The sequence below is a fragment of the Synchiropus splendidus genome, chromosome 1 (genome assembly GCF_027744825.2).
Source record: "Synchiropus splendidus isolate RoL2022-P1 chromosome 1, RoL_Sspl_1.0, whole genome shotgun sequence".
In the NCBI taxonomy this organism is placed as follows: Eukaryota; Metazoa; Chordata; class Actinopteri; order Syngnathiformes; family Callionymidae; genus Synchiropus; species Synchiropus splendidus.
The window spans coordinates 52873810-52890616 of NC_071334.1; the positions used below are offsets into that span (position 1 = coordinate 52873810).

General features: G+C 41.3%; 1 protein-coding gene across 1 annotated transcript; it reads left to right on the forward strand.

Annotated features, from left to right (window-relative positions):
* Positions 1-6480: 6480 nt before the first annotated feature.
* lman1 (lectin, mannose-binding, 1) lies at positions 6481-15847 on the forward strand. Its single transcript, XM_053850640.1, has 13 exons — positions 6481-6697; positions 7274-7428; positions 7918-8025; positions 9570-9631; positions 9943-10042; positions 10126-10249; positions 10641-10699; positions 10847-10979; positions 11153-11340; positions 12087-12157; positions 15102-15264; positions 15439-15563; positions 15647-15847. The coding sequence occupies exons 1-13, from the start codon at positions 6487-6489 to the stop codon at positions 15681-15683; spliced, it is 1536 nt and encodes a 511-aa protein (XP_053706615.1). The 5' UTR covers positions 6481-6486; the 3' UTR covers positions 15684-15847.
* The last annotated feature ends 960 nt before the right edge of the window (positions 15848-16807 follow it).

Consider the following 16807-nt stretch of genomic DNA (forward strand, 5'->3'; position numbering starts at 1 on the left):
ATCTTTCATAAGGAATACAAATGTGGCTGAAGTCATTGCCGCTTATAACGTTATTTCTACTTAACTTGATGATGAGACTTGCATTGTTTGTTGCAAGTGCTCCATTAGTAATGAAAAATAAAACGAAAGAAATGGCTTATTACTTAAATAATGCATGAATCAATGAAGCTTGGAGTGAAAAATGAAAAATACATTTAAAAAAAATAGATTTTCTCAATACAGAACACTGGCTATGTTTGTCCACTAGAGGTCAGTGTTTCCTCAATCAAACACCCATCACGAGCCTCAGTTGCCCTCTGAACTCGGTTAACTTCGGATAAAACTGGCACCGGTCGTGGAAGTTTGAGAAACATCATGTCAAATATTTAACACCCATCAATCACGCAAACTGTTTGAAGCGTCAGGAGGAAAACCTGACGGACAGCTGCAACCAATAAACAATCCAAAGACATATCGTGTCGCATGTCAGCGCCTCATCGGCTTTATGGCATTTTGGCCAAAACACAATGTTTACAGTCTCTGCTGTCAGCTGCGATTAAATCCACAAAAGCATCATGGTAATTATATAAATTATAATCACGCTGGCATTTGATTCATCATTTTTTTTTAGCTGATGCCAGGAGTCGCTCTGATGCAGTCGCACTCGACTAGAATTAAACACTGCATCATTGTTTACATGTTGTGTGTTTGTTTCGTAATGAGGCCACTTTCAAAGAACCTGTCGGGAAGCTGGGCTCGTCATTCGCCTTCAAAACAAATCGCTCGGCCGCTGAAACCTCCTCTGGAAGTAATTCATCGCCGTCACAGGAATGATGGAAAAAGATTTGAAATATTTGCTGAAGTGTCCCCTTGTTCCTAATTATATCTCCCTACTTGACCCCCTCATTATTTAGAACCACAGTGAATGGGAACCGCTGCGTATCCAGTCCTCTTTTCACAGAATAAAAAAAATGTTTGGGGCCGAATGAATGGAGGAGTTACTGTGCCGTGATGAAGGCCTTAATGGGGTAATTTTATTAGTCGCGGCTGGTCAGAACTGTTGAAAACAGATGCGGGAAACAAACAGAGAGGGAGAGCGAAAAGAGAAAATTAGTGTTACCCAGTTCATTAATTAATGCATTACTGTGAGCAGCCCCAAAAGTCTCCCTTTCAGCGTCCAGCACAATGAAAGAAGGAGAAAAAAAAATACATTGTGTCCCTCCCGAGTAATTACAAGACAGTGCAAACTCAATTCTAATGAGGCGAAAGGCCTTTTCCCCCTGTTTCCCCTCCAAAAGAGGCAGCTCTTGTTGAGTTTAAGGAAGTATTGAGGGTGAAGGAAACAATGATGAGAGATCAGCTTGGCCCTCGCTGCAAACAGGTAAAGAGGATTGAATGGTTCTCTCTCTCTCTGGGACTCCTGGGGGGCCGCTCTTCCCAGCACAACAACACTTGGCCCTGAGAAAAAGGGCCCTCTGAGGAGCCCGGGCCCTGAATGGAGCTGCGCTGTAGAGGGTCAAGCTGAATGGCAACAAGTTTTCCCCCCTCACAAAACCATGTTGTGCCGGCAAAAGCCTGCACACATGTACACAAACACAAGCGCGCTCGCACATATTCAGCCGCCTCCCAGCGCCTCATGGAGTTATCTTTGCTCAGCCTTTGTCTCCTCTAATTGGAGCTGATGAGGGACTAATTGGTAGCTTTTTTACAAGCCGCCGTACTTAAGATGAGGGAGGCAGCATGAGCAGAGTTAATGAGAGGCTTTGCACAAGTAAAGGCTTTAAAATGGGCCTGTCTCACAGGATGGGAGAAAAGGGAAAGTTGAGGATAGCTTTTGTGTCCTGGCCATCTCTCACTGATGTGCAGGTATCTGAAAAGACCCAGGAGTGGTGGAGGGTGCGCGGCGGAGGCTGAAACACCCAGTACTTGTGCGGATAAAGGGATCTGTTCCGCATTGTCCTGCGCCCATCGTTTAGAGCGTCTGCTGATAATGAGAGAAGCCTGCTCCTGAAATGAATGTGGCAAAGTCCTTAGTGGGCAACAAGTGCTCTCGCTCGCTCTCCTCAACGGACCACACTGGACACAGCTGAAGCAAAGTGAAATAAAGGCTCAGTCATTCGGAATTGTTGAGGGTGAGAGTGTGAATTATGGAGAAATTTGAACTCACCACAGGGAGATGGGAATACATGGAGGAGCGTGTGGGCTGCTGTAAGATTTTCACATATCTGGAGAAGACACAAAAAAATGTTCGATTGAGTCATTCACGCTCCTATAGTTCTAAATAATAAAATCTAATGACGATAAATCAATAATAATTGTCCACAACAAGGCTAAAACAGGACAAAGGACTCAAGTAAATGAATAAAACAACTACGCAGCGATGGTAAACTTAACCATGGTCTGTCCTCTGAGTTTACTCTGAAGAACTCCAGGATCCTTAGATCTGGACTTGGTGTTTGAACCTCCATGATGGTTAACCGTACATAAGTAATAATTTATATCGTCATTTATAAACAACATGGACAAATGCCATCAAGAAAGTTAGCTTCCTAAACATTATCCATAGTATTGGGGGGTGAGGGTCTTTACTGGTACATAATGTAGGCGGCTCGCCGGAATTTTACGATTGAAGAAACGAGAACCAAAAAGTTTGTTATTTTTGCCATAGCACTAATTTCAAGTGGCTAGAGGTGGGAGCGCGTCACAAAAGCTATTGACAATTTGCAAAAGATGGCGGCCATTATGAAAAATGAAAATGACTTTATCACAAATCAGCCCATTTGATTTGTTTTCACAGTTCCCCTGGTCACCTAAACCAGAGCAGCGTGTGTTTAACAGCAGGACTTTCCCCATCCCGCTGTCGTCCCAGCAGCCACCCACTTCATGTGATAATTATTTCTTTTGTGTCGTGAATCACGACTGCGAAGCCTCAAGTCTCATTTAACTGAGCCACTGTATCAAACCAGGAGGAAGCCGCTCACTCTCTCTTTCACCCCAAACACAAACATCCTCCTGCAGGTACTGCAGCGCAGATTCATTTGTCACTCCTCCTTTGGTTTATTTCATCATCTAGAATGTAAACAAAATAAGGGAGCCTCTTGATTTTCCAGTATATATTAAGAAACAGTTAAGAAACAACAAAATTATTTTTTTAAGAAGAGAAATGTCAGTATTTGTCATTACAAAAATGATATTAATGTCTCTTAATCATGTGACAGAAAAAACAAATTTTCTTGGCTCGAGTTTTGAGTGTTGACTGGGAAAATAATGTTTCAAAATTCTTCAAAATAGGAACGACAACAAACAACACCAACTTCCAGACATGTACTTATCATCATCTCTAATACACAACACCACACAAGATCTTTGTCCCTCAATTAAATGTATTCTTCCAGCAATGAAAGCAGTACATAACAGCATGTTTATGTTATCTTATATATTCATGTTTTTAATCCACCTAAAAATGCCATCATAATAAAAGATGGCCGACTCGTTTTCCTACCCAGATTTACGACACTGTCGTATAATTCACTGGCCAAATATTTGTGCTGACTCATGTGAGCGGCTATTCACGGTCTCAGTGGCCCATTAACATCCTGCAGGTTCTTATTGTTCCCTCCTAAATCGATCCATTAGCATCGTCATTGTCATTTAAATCCCACATTTCCCCACAAAGAGTGTGGTTTAACTCTCTAATGAGGACTTCCTCTCACAAGAGACCGAGGCCTCTATTTTCTTTGCGCCCTAAATCCCCTCAGAGTTCATTTGTCTTCATGCGTTGAGAGTTTATTTACAATGGCTGGTGAAACGATATTGACTCCAGTGCGCTCCTTGATACACTTTACTTTGTTCATTTTATATTCAAAAGTCACTCTCTTACTAAAGATGATCATTAAATACCATAAAATAGTTGAATGCAACTTCAAATTTCCACATTTTCGAGAACCATCTTTGGACTAAAAGTTTTCCATCATAGACCTTTTTCTCAAATCATGTTTTTTTTTTTTTTTTTAAATCAAACATGGCTGCAAACAAACCTCTGAGGATGATGGACAGCTATAATCTAAAAAAAATGTAATTTCTTAAGATTAATTCATGTAATATCATCTGTACGTCCTGTCTCCAACTGAAATTGAACCCCATTAGGCCACTGTTTTTGTCTCTCCTTTATTCTTTTTCCCAGCATAAGGGGGTGCCTCCAATCAGGGGTGAGGGCAGCGATGTGTAGGATTTTGGACGGAAAACACAAAAGCAGAATGCAGTGTACATCCTTCAGGCTCCTCCTTAAGTTCCGCCCTCAAAAGGTTTAGCCATACTCCTCTCACAGTGAGGGAGCGGTGACATTGGCGTCATATTTCACTACATTTTGTGGGGAAAAAAAGCGTCGGAGGGGAGCACGTATGCTGCCAAAGGGGGAGAGAACCCTCTTCTGACCACTTTCTACAAGCTTCAACATAAACCTCAGTCACAGAAGTCACAGTTGTTGTACTGCTACACCATCTAAACTTTTTTAGACTAGTTTGACTAGTTATCAGTTCACTGCAAATATCGAGAATCAGAAAAACTTTATTAATCCCAAGGGAAATTATGTTCCAAACATGCTCTGTACTCAACATTTCACAATAAATTAAAAATAAATAATATTATAAATTGCAAAAAAAAGCTATACTAAAGAGCTTAGAAACCATGGGAACAATGTGCAAGAAAATGCAGTTCAAGAAGAATCCTTCATTGTGATTTTTTCCAGAGATGAATTGTACGTTTTTATTGCCACAGGAAGAAAGGACCTCCTGTGGCAAGTCTTTGAGTTGGCTAGTCTCAGTCTAACAACTTGAGATTATGTCAGTACAAAATGAAAAACAGGCTCTTAGATCCACGTGATGTGGATGTATATGTGATCGTATATACTGTTATCAGACCTAGCCTTCACCGTAGGAGTAGTTGACTGTTTAGAAAGAATCAGAATCAGAATCAGAATCAGAATCAAATTTATTGCCATGGTCAGTGGGGAGCCCACTGACTAGGAAAGTGCCTTGGAATAAAGTGCAACAAAAAACAAATAAAATAAAATAAATAGAATAACATTACAACAAGGCTGTTCATGAATTTAACAGTCTGACGGCCGAGGGGAAGAAGCTGTTCCTGTGACGGGAGGTTCTGGTCTGGATGGACCGTAGCCTCCTGCCAGAGGGAAGAGGAACAAACAGTCCATGTCCAGGGTGAGAAGGGTCGGCTCTGATCCGACCTACACGTCTCTGTTTACATCTGTTCCGTATCATGGTCAAGCTAAACAGCTACACGCAGACTTAGTCGAGCTGCTAACTGCGCTATCCTGGTCGTGTAGCCCGACTAAAAGAAATTCAAAAGTGTCTTCCAGAGTTGACTGTTTATTTCAAAAGTTAGTCAAACTAACGCAAACATTTGGTTTTTGGTGAGATGCAATGCCTCATGCAGTATTTGTGTAAGACAAACATTCACCTGTTGGTTTATGTTAGGGTCATTTTTGTGGCTAACTTTTGTTTTAACACATGTAAAACAAAAGTTAGCACAGCATGTCGCTTGAGATATTGTTTGTATGTGCCATCTACAGTTTTGACTGTGTTGCTGCTGTATGTCTTTGATGTTTAATATCTGCCTTACTGTCTTTAAAGGTATCATGCTGCCGACAAGCATGGTTTCCCAAGTGAGAGAAGAATAAAGACAAATCTATCGAGGGCAAAACAATGAAACCTTCTAGGACTAACAATTGTGTCCCTTGATAAAATTGTACGCTTGGTTCATTTTTCTTAGTTGTGCGTGTCTCATTTAGCTGATATTATTCATGATCATGTAACATCAATGTAAACCACTTCAATGACCACTTGCTATTTTGAATTTGTCAGCTGCAGACAAATCCGCATCAATGAACAGGCAGATACTGTATGACTGATTTGAATCAATAGAATTATGAAAATGACTGAAACTTTGTTAAATAAATCAGTTTGTTTTCCATGATCCACTCACTGATGGTGCCATTTATGGTACTTGATTTACATGATGCTTTAATGTTAAAATGCTCAAAATGTAAAGAGACACTTCACGAGGAAGGATAAGTTTACTTACTTCTATTGTCATGATAATTTATCAAATCAGCTATGTTTTAGACATGTTTTATTTTTCATCTTATTGCAGACCGACATTTCTGAAACAGATTCTATTGCATATTTACTTTAAGAAAAATAAAATGAAATAAACTGCTCATCATCGACTGCTGTTGTGACACCTGTTACGAGTGCAGCAGTGAGCATTAACTGAGTTAACACCGTTTAAAATGGTGGTGAAACAAAGAGGCTCTCCACGGCATTGATCTGAATATTTTCGCGAGACGACGCCACTTGTTTGCACACCGCTGCAGAATGAGGCAGAAAAACGGTCCTGCTCTCGACCAATCAGAAAGCGCCCTGTTGGCCCTTCAGCAATCCCGTCATGCTCGTGGCCGCTGCGCTACGTCAGCAGTGATACGGAAACATGGCGGTGTCCACGGCACAGCGGCCGGCTGCCCGAGCTTCAGTGTTCGTGTTAACTTTCCTCGCCGCGTTAATACTACACGACAGTGTCGCCGACGTTGCCCCGCCAAGCGACACACCGACACACCGTCGCTTCGAGTACAAATACAGCTTCAAAGGACCGCACCTGTCTCAGACTGACGGCAGCATTCCCTTCTGGATCCACACTGGAAGTAAGTTTGCCCAGCTGTCAACATCCACTCGCCCAGCTCGTGTCACTCTAACTTGCTCTAAACGCAAAGCCTCGTTCGAGCGCTGCGTTTAGTGCATTGATAAATTCATCCGCCGACGTGACATAAGCACGTTAAAAGCTCTAGACGCATGAAGCGACTGAAATATTGAACTTTCCTCCTGCAATGAGCCTTTGGATCCTTGCATCACACTGGAGGGCTGATATGAGATTACAGTCATGGCAGCAGAACTTATTTACATTTAGCAACCTACAGTTGTCTCAGAATCTCCTTTCTTTCCATTTCAGTGCAGGTTTATACTTTTCATTCCTGTTAGCAGGCAGTAAGGTTTATTCATATTCTGCGCATAAATGCCCCCAAAATGATTGAGTCATCTACATTGATGAACAAATGTTCACCCTTGTTTTACTGTAACAGTCTGCGTATAATTCACTGCTGTTTAGTTTCCCCTGATGCCGCCAATGGTGTTGTCATAAACAAAACTGCTAGCAACCATCTACAGTTATTGAGAAGGCAATGCACGACTGCGAAACTGACTCCTCACCTCGTCTTTCTCAGATGCCATCCCCAGCGCCGACCAAGTCCGAATCACGCCGTCCCTCAAGAGTCAAAGAGGATCCGTGTGGACCAAGAACAAAGTTAACTTTGAAAACTGGGAGGCTGAAGTGACATTCCGGGTGTCTGGAAGAGGAAGAATGGGAGCAGATGGGCTGGTAAGGCAACAAAAACATGACTGTGACAGATGATTTTTAATCTGTTCTGAAAATATACAGGATGACAAGAGTTTCATTGTGTAATTTAGGAAATGTAGAACACATTTAAGGTTTTTTTAAAAAGAAAAATCTCTGGATTGCTAGTTACTCTTATACCTATGGATACCACCTTGTCAGTTAGAACTTAAAGCCCTGGCTTACAACCCATAAAACATGCCACCACACAATGTTTATTGATCCACAGATACATGGAGGCTTTCATGGGAAATACAGCTCCATCACTGGTTGAATGGTTAGAATGGGTTAATGTGTTTCTCACAACAGATACAGCGCTATTTACTTGATGTGATGGGGTTGGATTCGAAACAATCCAACCTCATCACTGTACTGTATCAAAATAGAGATAAGACTGCAGGCAATTGACGCAGGAGCAAACAATTGGTGACGTGTTTTGGTTGAAAAGTAATTGGGCTGAATCTGTCTGCGCAGGCCGTGTGGTTCACCGCTGAACAGGGTCTGGACGGTCCTGTCTATGGTGCTGCTGACAAGTGGAATGGTGTTGGAATCTTCTTTGACTCTTTTGACAACGACGGGAAAGTAAGTTTCAATCCGTTTCTCATATCACTTTTATTCAGTTAGTTACTTAATAGAGAGTCAATGGGGCTTGTGAAACATGAGTTGCTGTTGGACTGTTGCAACCTTCATTACACATTTGAGTCCCATGGGCTCCCTGTGACAGGAAATAAGGCCCCTGCAGCATCGTGAGGAGGAAGCGTGAATGTGATGGCTGTCTCGTTGAGAATCATTAAAGTGACGCTTGTGCGACTCTTTTTTTTGTTTAAAATAACAGCAGAGGAAGGGACAGTTTGAAAGGTTCCTCCTGATGGATGTAAATAATAGTGTGGAAAAAATGTGAGCTGTAGTTGAGAGCAAAGGTTGAGACCAGATGTCATCATGTCAATATGCAAATGATTTACTTCTCAAAGAAAATCAAAAGCCGAAATGGCCTTGTGACTCCAATTATCAAGACGTGGCTTACAACAATTACTATAAAAATAATATTTCATCACTTTGAGGTAAGTGTGAATCATAATCATTTGTAACTTTGATCCTAACAGATGCAAAGATTATGGCTGTGGCTTTGTCCGTCAGAATTAAATATCTGACACGGTTTTTCAGAGTAGTGCTGGTCAAATCCCTTACTTGAAACACCTTGAAAGAACAGGGTGTTTTAGGTTGCACTGACGGACATCTATTATTTAGGTTATTGTCCATAGATCATTATTGTCACTTGTTAGTTACCACCTAACGTGTACTATAATAGTGGACTCCATCATCATAACCTAAGGATCAGTTCAAATTTTGGCTTGTTTGAGGTCACAAGGTTCTCACAGAGCTTTTGGTCCCCTACGCTTGGTCATAATGTTTTGGCTGAATGGCGTTTCTTCGATTGCACACCCCTTGTACGATTAGTGCTGGTGAAAACCCCTTTTTGGCTCTGTCTTTGTTGAGGAAATACAAAAAACTGAAATGGTGCTCTCAACAAAGTGTGTGCAAGTGATGTATTTAATTCAGTTTGAACTTTTTTATCTGGTTTTCATGGAGAAAACTATTTCTGCTGAAGAACTGCAGGTTGTCATTAACAATTTTATTATTTTATTGACTGTTTTAAAAATAGTTTGAGTAGTGACTAAATTTGGTGCCCCCCAGCTGTTGGATCGTTGTGTATGAAATTGGTGTATTTGCCTTTTGTGACAGTCCTGAGGCTGTGCTGAGGAGTAGTTTCCAGTCCAATATAAACGGAATTAATAAAAAAATAATTGACGCATACCACAAGATTTGGATAATTACGCTGACCAAGAAATACGGCATGATCCAGAATTCAGAACATTTCTGGCCAAACCGATTATGATTGTAAAATCTAGGTTTAGAATTTAGTATTGCAGGAGACTGCAACTATTGTAACAATTATAGTATATGTTTTTTTTCTTCTGCAAATTGGCCATTGATAAAAATCCAGATATCCCAAAAGAGCGCACCTTCCATATCTGTTTTTAACCAGTTGAATAGAAGTATTAGTGAAGTGATTACCAAAAGGCAAATCAATAGGATTAATGTTCTTTCGTTTCTTTATCTTTCAGAAAAATAACCCTGCTATAATTGTTGTGGGAAACAATGGCCAGCTTGTTTATGACCACCAAAAGTAAGTAAACATTTCTTCTGCTTCGTGCTGACGTCTACTCTAACTTAAAGAAGATTAGGAAATATGATTATATTTGCTTGAAAGTAAATAATCCTCTGTCTTTCCTAATCTCTCCGGGGCCAGTGAAAGCTTCGGATAACTTTTTTTTTTTCTGTTTGTCTTTGAGTTGTCAATGTTTACTCGCGCATTTTAAACCAAAAACAGAACCAGTATTTGCTGTTGTTCAGGTATTCACTTAGGCTGTTTGTGTCGGTATGTACATCTCATTGCAATGGACATGACTTCAAAAATAATTCTGTTTTTCAATGCAGCGATGGCAGCACACAAGCTTTGGGCACATGTTTACGAGATTTTCGTAACAAACCGTATCCAGTCAGAGCCAAGATAACATACTACCAAAAGACCTTGACAGTACGTGAAAGAAGGATCTACGTTCTTTATTCTATCATTGTTGTTCTACAGTTTCCGCAGTGCACTTGTGCTTTTCCACCCAGGTCATGATCAACAACGGTTTTACTCCGGACAGAGAAGACTATGAATTCTGTGTGAAGGTGGACAACATGATCGTACCCTCTGAAGCTTTCTTTGGTATTTCTGCTGCCACCGGAGGTTTGGCAGGTACGACTTGTCTTAAGGAAAGCCATTCCTGCATGTCTGTAATGTCCAAGTATTCATCTTTATTTTGCTCCAAAATCTTGTACACAAGACCAAAGAATGGCTGAGTTTCTGATATCACAAGTGTTAAACTCATGTTTCACAGATGCTGCATAGAAAATCTTGAGACTTAAGTTGACATCCAGATGTGTTTTTCTTTTCATACAAAAAAAACATATCTGTGCTCGTTTGTGAAGTCGGCAAGATTGTGTAATAATCGCTGTTAAAACAAATATGTTTGCTTTTGAAAATCTTCGCTAGTACAATTTCAGCCAAACGTTTGTTTTCTGAGACTTTCTTCTGCTTGGTTAAATAATAATAGTAATAATAATAATAATAATATTTTCTCTTTCAGATGACCATGATGTTCTGTCCTTCCTGCTGTTCAGACTCTCAGAACCGGGCCAACAACTGGTAACTGCACTTAACTAGTTTCCAATTCAGTGAGTTCAGTGCACAATTGTGTGCGTGTCTGCGTGCATGTGAGTGTGTGCGTGTATACAAGGACAAAACAGTCAGTGTTTGCGTCCATTGAAGGTTTTTTTTGTTGTCCTGTTGAAGCCTCCACCTGAATCCGAGATTCCTAAAGAAGAGAAGGACAAGTACCAGGAGGAATTTCAGAACTTTCAGCAAGAGCTGGACAAAAAGAAAGAGGAGTTTCAGAAGGAGCACCCAGACGTCCAAGGACAGCCAAGTTAGTTTTGTCCAATATGTACAGATCAAAGAATTACCCAGAATCTAATGCACAAGCCAACAGCTTGGTTTGGTCAATTTGATTGAATTGTTTTATTCATTGTGTGAATCAGAAATCTCTCGTCTTCATTTAGTCATTCAAACCACATTTTAATAATGTGTCTGTTTTTATAGTCGAGGACCTGTATGAAAGTGTAAATGACCGGGAGATCCGTCAGATCTTTGAGGGACAGAATCGCATCCATCTTGAGATCAAACAGCTCAATCGGCAGCTGGCGATGATCCTGGACGAGCAGCGAAGATACGTGTCTGTGATCACCGATGAAATCGCCAAGAAGGGAACCAACGCAGAGTCTGGACAGGTAAGGATGGCAATTCCAAAACTGACTGGTAGCAGATGAAATGGTTGTTAGACCAGTTCTGTTTCGGCCCTGACCATGTACGTCGTACAGGAGCTCGATACGCCTTCACTTAAATTCACATGCTGTGTTCTATAAATCTGTATTCCGCCCCTCAGGGTTCCTTAAAGAGGCGGCAGAGGAACAATGAATCGGAGGGGATAGTTTTTACGTTTTTAATCGCGAGAACTAAATTTCTGTCCAATCGGCAGCGGTCTGTCTCTTCATATGTCATATGGCCAGAATGTGCCACTTGAGTTCTGCAAGCAACAATCTTCAGTCATTGTGATACAGATTTTTCCATGAAAAAGCCACTGAATACCATCACGTTCACGTCCACCTCCGTGAAGCGGCATGTGTTTTGTTTGTTGCGATGTTTCCACTTTGTTTCAACACGTTCAATAACGTGAGGATTTATAAAGAGATAATTTTTCTGATGGCTTTCACATTGAAGCCGTGGAGGTCACATGTCGAGGAAACCCTGCCCCTGCTTTAGGTGGACGGAGATCTGCTGATAAAGATCCTGAAATCTTGCAGCAAATCAGTGCAATTGTTTGAGAATCGAGACCTGTCAAAGGAAGGTCACATCTCCTCACACCGAGCAAACCTTTGCGTCTTGTTTGAGCTTGTCACGAGATATTTGCAGCGGTTGAACAGACTGCTTCAAGTGGCTGTTAAAAACTCTAACCTGTTCTTTCTTGGCCACACAGCTGGACAGTCAGCAGCTGAGCGCCATCATCTCCAATCAGCATGAAGTTCTTCGAAATCTGGATGTGCTGAGGTGAGTCACCGCACTGTAGCGCTCTTGAAACGCACCATCTTGTTTTGCATCAGTGCGACGGCTCCAGAAAAACAAGGGAAATCCGCACTGCTAAATCCCTTAAATCAAATTTAATCTCAGGATGGTGGAAGCTTGGCAGGTATGTGTCAGGACGATAATCCAGCTGCAGTTACAGTCACACGCATGTTTGTTCACATATGCCAAAAGGCTCCTAACAACACGAGATCATCACTGTCAGACTTTGAGCCTGTCGTGGCCCTGTAATAAAATAATAATAATAATCATGACACAGCACACTAGTTAGTCACGTAGAGTTGAGGGTGAAAAATGAGTCCTGCCTCATGTCTTTATTCCTGTGTAGCACTCACAGTACTCCCCCCTCACCCCTCTTCACGACCCTGAATTAAGGCAGGTCGCACCAGAAAATCTGAAGAAAAAAAAAGGTTTCAAGTCAATTTTCTGAATCCTATTTGACATAACAAACCTACAACTGCATGATGGTTAATATTAAACACCTAAAATCATCTCGTGTGTTTCACATATTCCTGCTCTGAATTAGGTTTCTGTCACTCTGAAAAAACTCTAATGAAATAATCTCATGTTTGACGGACGCCACCGTTTGATTGTGTCTTAATTTTGAACCACCATCTGCATAAAGAATTAATCGGAATTACAAGATGCTACAAGATATTAAAGATTTCATTAATCTGCTGGTCGCATGTATCATAAAAGAATCAAGCTGTTTATATGCCCTAAATCCAACAAGGACACACATGATTTTGCATAAATGATTTTTTAGTATTGTTCTTATTGTTATTTATTGTTGAGCCTGAGCAGAGTGTAGCTGTGGCCGACTGTGTATCCTCCATATTTCTCTCAGGATCAGGTTTGTTGGAAGCGTATTATCAGGCAAGATATGTTGCGATCCTTCGGTCCAAACAGTTGTAAGCTGATTGACACAGCAGCGAAGTCAGAGCCTGACAAAAGACCGCGGCGGCGGCTAATGTGCTAATGTGAGCGACTGATCTGTATTCCTTTGTAGATTAAGAGCTGCGTTCATCCTGACCCGTCTTTCACGCGACTTTATCTCTATATCCAAGGAGGGTTTTTCTGCTCAAAAATGGGTCACATGTCGAAGATGAAGATTAGATACTAGGCTTTAATAAATGCTCACTTACTTTCTGAAGAGAGATTTTTTTTTTTTATTCTCTCCGGGAAACAAATTAGATTTTGTTTATCTGCCGTCCCCGGCCGACCGTTCAGACTCCAGCCATGTGGTCAAGCAAGAAAAGGCCAAATCTTAGCACCATTTTTAGTCCTTATCAGATTAGGAGTCTTTAAATACATCTGTCATACACGGGCCAAACATGGCTTCGCTGTAAACCATGGCTTGTCACAGTCCTCCCTCGCTCCCGCGCCGCGTACTCTGCCTGAACCAGTCTCCTTCTTCTTCCCATTATAATCGTCTTAGATGAGTTTAAGATGATAAGGGAAACTTATTGCCTGCAACGCATGTAATCAACTTTCAGAAATGTCATTTTGCTGAGAAATATGATCCGATTTATGCTCTCCTCAATCTGAAATTGAAAGTTAAGACTTCGAACACTTTAATACGAAAGGGTTTAATCAATTACGGGTCAAAGTTGTGGATTTTCCTTTGAGGAAATTTGGCTTCTTGCTTCAGAACTTGAACTGAGGTGAACTTGGTAGCGCAAGTAAATGTATGTAATAACAAGGCTTGGGTAAATCGGCGTGAGCCGTGGGTCCGTTATTGGGAATCTTAGTGTTCAACATTGTATCTGACAGTTACAGTTACGTATGAGTTATAAGGTTCGGACAGGAAAAACCTGACTTGACATATAAGTTTCTTATGACTACAATTGAAATGAATCTCCATAAATGTGATTTGCCCATGTGCTGTGATGGGTGTTTATTTTCTATGTGTGAACTCTGTGTGTTCTTTTTCATCACTGCGTTTTCCAACTTTGTATTGTCCAGTTTTTAAGAAGACAGAATTCCCTATTACTGCTTTAAATAAACTGTGGCTTTTAGGGCTTTTTTTTTTTTGGCTTCATTTAATTCCTGCCTGGTTGTTTTGACATTTCTTACCCAATTCTGATATGATGGTGGTGAATTTCTCCCCAATATTAATGTCCGGCGGCGCTAGCTTGACACCACTTTTAGATTTGGAACAGTTAAATAAATGCTTCACTCCGCTTCTCCAGTTGACATCATTTCCCATCACATGCGTTCCATTTGGACTGGTGACCAGAAACCCCAAATTGAATTTCCCAGCTAGTGTCGCGCTTCTCGGCTGTCTTTTTCTTGACCTTGGCTCCTTGTAATCTGTTGTAAGAACATGTTTTTATAGGGGATTATTCCAGCAATCATGACCTCTTTTTATCAGATGGCAATTTTACTGTTTTTTAAACTTTGTGAATATGGAGCCCCTCGTGAATAGGGATTAAGAGATTAATTTTGGACAATTTTATTACTTTAAATAAATGATACGCCACAACACACTTCTCATCGAAAATATTTACCAAGATGAATAACACGCAACATGTAGCGGATTACCGAAATCTGCTGAGATTTTCATTTGTTGGACGCTTCATATTTAGGTTTTTTTGTTTTATTTATTTTTTTTTGTTGTGTTTTTATCCCGTGGGATGTTGGTATCCATCCAGGTCATCCAGTCTGGGCTGTCTTCTACATGCATGGTGGTTAATTGGGGAATCTTGGCTGTCCTCGGGTTAGGGTACCCCAGATTGAACCAGCGATCTGTCCCAAGCGAGTCAATGTATAAGTGAGAGAGTAAAAAAACAGGAACGTGGCGGGTCAGCTGTCATTTGGAAATGACAGAGTGAAATCTAAAAACAGTCTTTTCGACAGTCTTTTGAGTGTTCAGGATATTTGAGCAGTTGTTGTCGACGTTTCTCTACAGAAACAGCTTCCATGAATCGGTGAAGCAGATCGGATCGGCCCAGCACCAGGGGGGCGCTGGTGGTGCGGGAACATATGAGAGCATTCAGCACTTCAACGACATCAAGGAGCATTTGCACACAGTCAAAAGAGCTGTGGAGCATCTGGTGGAGCGGAATTCCCAGGTATGATTCAAACAGATCTGTCCGACGCCGCCATGCCTGCACTCTTCCCCTTGGGTAACTCATCCCTGACTCCTGAACCCATCTGTTCACCGGGGTCTCTCCCTCTTCACTTTCTCTTTCCTCCTCACGTCATCAGTCCTGGAGAAATGTCTGATTTATTGTGGTCTCCTTCAGAACCCTGCTGAAAAAGCGACCAAGTGCCCAGAGTTGCCGCCCATGCCGTCCTGTTTATCCACCGTCCACTTTATAATCTTCATCGTCACCCAGTCCGTTCTGTTCTTGTGCTACATCATGTACAAGTAAGACGCGTTGCTCTCTTTAAAATGAATGGTCCGTTGACAGAAGTACTTGAAGTTCATGTTGTGCCTTGTTTATTTTGCAGAAGCCAACAAGAAGCAGCAGCAAAGAAGTTCTTTTGATTTGGAAAAAAGACATATCATTGTAAAAATGAAGAAATATTAATTTTGTCATCCATTTTTTCGATTGATTTTTCTTCTAATTTTAAGTTATTGTACCCAAATTGGACTAGAAATATACCTTTAATCACCGATTCCGTTTGAATAAAATATCTTTTGGGACATACCAGCATGATCCAAACAGTATTTTTGTCAGACACTTGGATTTCTTTTTTCAGAACCTGAAACCTGCCAGCGCCCCCCGGGGGCTGTGACACTGACAAGCAAACCTGTGTTTTCAAACGTGTGCTTTTGTAAGAAAACAGAAAACAAACAAAAAAAGCTGACACGATCGTGGTGCATAAGCAGATGTGGCTGCTTTGGATTTTTAAAAGAGTCGAATTGTCAGAATCTGACAAGTTTGAATAAACGGAACCTTTTTTGAGTCTGTGATGCTGCTCTTTGTCGTGACTCATTTACTTATCCCATCAAACACGTCGCCGGCGGAGAGGCCCGTGTCACCGCGACAGATGGCTCTGTCACTCAACGGTGCTGGAGTGAGAACTCCACCATTCATCCTGTTCCTTTCTACTTGAAATTTTCAAGGGCTATTGATGATTTGGTTTGGTCTTGACAGGATTTTTTTTTTTTTTTTCATTGTGACTTTATGGCAGAAAAGTGCTGGGCAGTGTTGACATCAAACACACATAGAGTGTAACACAAGCCAGAGTGCAAACAGAAATGTCTCACAGGTGTTTGACCTATGGAGGCCAGTCAGATGTATAACAGTAGCTGGTTCCATAACTGAGCCTTAAGAAAAATGGACACATAGCTCAACATAATCCAGTGAATTCAATGTCATTCATTTGTGAAGTTTATCCCTCTGTGAGTTTCAAGTCTGCGCAGTGTGCTGCGTTCTTTTTCATTTTAGGTCCTACGGCAGATTCGGTCAGGTTCCAGACGCACTCAGCTGCATTACAGAACACCCTGGATTTCAGCCGAACTGTCGGAGTCCTTATACACTCCAGAGTTTATTTTCTGTCTTTGTGCACAGAAGTCAAAGATCATGAGGCAAATAATAGCAGGTAGCTGCTGTTGGGACCATTTGGGAAGAGATATCTGGGTGTTCATTCCATCATGTGGCGTGA